This window comes from Elephantulus edwardii, unplaced genomic scaffold (genome assembly GCF_000299155.1).
Source record: "Elephantulus edwardii isolate Elephantulus edwardi_28Jun2011 unplaced genomic scaffold, EleEdw1.0 scaffold00148, whole genome shotgun sequence".
Classification (NCBI taxonomy): Eukaryota; Metazoa; Chordata; class Mammalia; order Macroscelidea; family Macroscelididae; genus Elephantulus; species Elephantulus edwardii.
The window spans coordinates 5,511,777-5,514,312 of NW_006399898.1; the positions used below are offsets into that span (position 1 = coordinate 5,511,777).

General features: G+C 61.2%; 1 protein-coding gene across 1 annotated transcript in view; it reads left to right on the forward strand.

Moving 5' to 3' along the window:
• The window catches only part of RHOF (ras homolog family member F (in filopodia)), a 10,589-nt gene extending 8,502 nt beyond the window's left edge, over positions 1-2,087 (forward strand). Inside the window, exons 4-5 of the mRNA XM_006894648.1 lie at positions 37-171; positions 1,926-2,087. Of these exons, the coding sequence (XP_006894710.1) occupies positions 37-171; positions 1,926-2,087 (297 nt within the window). The remainder of the gene's footprint in view (positions 1-36; positions 172-1,925) is intronic.
• The last annotated feature ends 449 nt before the right edge of the window (positions 2,088-2,536 follow it).

Below are 2,536 nucleotides of genomic sequence, written 5' to 3' on the forward strand. Positions count from 1 at the left end.
CTGCGGTGGTGCCCTGACCCTCCCCTCCCTCCGCAGTGGTTCCCTGAGGTCACGCATTTCTGCCCTGGCATACCCATGGTGCTCATCGGCTGCAAGACAGACCTGAGGAAGGACAAGGAGCACCTGCGGAAGCTAAGGTCCGCACAGCTGGAGCCCATCACCTACACACAGGTGTGTCCACCAGACCCCCACCTACACACGGGTGTGTCCACCAGACCCCCACCTACACACGGGTGTGTCCACCAGACCCCCACCTACACACGGGTGTGTCCACCAGACCCCCACCTACACACAGGTGTGTCCACCAGACCCCCACCTACACACAGGTGTGTCCACCAGACCCCCCACCCCAACACCACCTACACACAGGTGTCTCCTTCAGACCCCCTACACCACCTGCACACAGCTGTGTCCACTAGATCCTCACACCATCACCACTTATACACAGGTGTGTCCTTTGGAGCCCCCACTGCAACTCCAACATCACCTACACACAGGTGTGTCCCCTGGACCCCCACCCCAACACCACTTACACAGATGTGTCCATCAGACCCCCGCTACCCTCAACGCCACTGACACATAGGTGTCCACTGGACCCCCACCTACACAAAGAGGTGTCCCCATCGGACCCCCACCCCGACCACCTCCTACACACTGAACCCCCCATTCTGCCCACAAGTGTGCCTGCTGAACCCCCACTTCAACCCTGTCCATCACTTGGAAGTGGGCTCTCCAGACCCCACCCTGGCCATCACCTACACACAGATGGGCCCGCTGAATCCCCCTCATCTCCCCCACTCATGCATCACCTACACACAGGTGCACCCACCAGACCTGCACCCCACCCCGCTGGCCAGAGTCCAAGTGGTGAGCATGGTCTCTGCTCCTGGCCTGACTCTGGCCTTGAGGGCGCTGGAGGAAGCACTTCTCCTGATTTAAGGGTTACTCTGTAAAGTGTCACAGCCCCGTGAGGGGAGATCTGGGGCCCAGAGGGGCTCAGCAGCTGGCCCAGGGTCACACAGCACTTGAAGGGCTGATTTAGCACCTACCCGCCTCCTGCCTGGCCCACCAAGGCCGCTCCTCGTGAGCCACAGGCCCCATCAGGCCCTGCAGCTCCTCGGGTAACTGTTACAGATGATTTCCTTCAGACCTCTCTCACTGCTGCCAAGTCTGGGCCACCTCACGGGACACACCTGCCCTCTGGTTCCCGAGCTGGACGTCTTTACAGAGGCCACTGGAGCAGCCGGTGAATGTGGACCAGCAGCCTGTTAGGAACCCAGTCCTTAATCCAGCATCCCCAGGGTGCCTAGACCCCCTAAGGTCCCCCCAAATCAAAACCAAACCCACTGCGGGAACGCCACCTCTCAGCCACCCTCCCAGGGGTTCGGACACTGAGGAGACCTCCCCCACTGCTTCAACAGTGGCTGGTGGGTTCAAAGCCCTGACCTTTCTGTTAGCAGCCTGACGCCATCCAGACTACGCCACCAGGGCTCCCTGTCTTCAGACCACGGAAAGACATTTTAACAGAAAGGAACATGCGTTAACCAGAGAATGTGAGGGCAGCTTTGCTCACTAGCTCCAGTTCAGAGGCTGCAGGCGCCTTCAGGAGGACGTGGGGAGCCTTTCTGTCTGCTGTGCAGCCCCCCACCCCCATCTACAGCACCACCAGGCACCCTGTCCCTGTGCACGTGGGTGGCTGGCCCAGCATGGAGAACAGAATGGGGCCCTCTGGCCAAGCCAGCTCTCCACAGGGGGTGTCCACTGCTCCACAGGTTTCCAAGGGTGTCCTCAGGACGGAGCTCACTGCACATCTTTCTGCAGTTCAACAGCTGGTCGGTTGGAATCCCAGCCTCTCAGGGCTCCCCAGGAGGCCTCTAGGGGACCCTGGACTCTGACCCGTCCCCTGCTGTTCTCTCCCTGCCTAGGGCCAGAGCGCCTGCGAGCAGATCCGGGCTGCACTGTACCTGGAGTGTTCCGCCAAGTTCCGGGAGAACGTGGAGGCCGTCTTCCGAGAGGCCGCCAGGATCGCCCTCAAGGCCCTGAAGAAGGCCCGGGGGCGGAAGCACCAGCTTTGCGTGCTGCTGTGACCTCGGGGGGGCCCCACCAGGACTGATGGCCTGGGGTGCCCGGGGCGCTGCCCCTACCCGCCTCCTGAAGGCAGCTCGAGGCTGGGCGGTCATCTCCAGCGTCTGGTGTTGGGGCCCGTGCTAGACTCTGGGGTCATTCTGGAACCCTCTCCTGTCCCAGCCAGGGCTGCACTTGAGCTGTGGGCCTGTGGTGAATAGGGCTGCTGGGTTCGCATTCCCAGGGCCTGGAACCAGGACTCTGCAGAGCCTGGGTCAGGCACTTGTCACAATCCTGCTCTGTCATGTCAGAGCGTCCACTGGGCCACGTTCACCCCCTTCGTACACCCAGCTTACGTCTGAAATGAAAACTGTACGGTCCATGGAAAAATGTGGGTCCCCTGGCTGCCTGCCCTCTGGGTCCTTGAGATAGGCATGGATGCATCCTCCACTCCTTCCTTCCTTCATTCCCC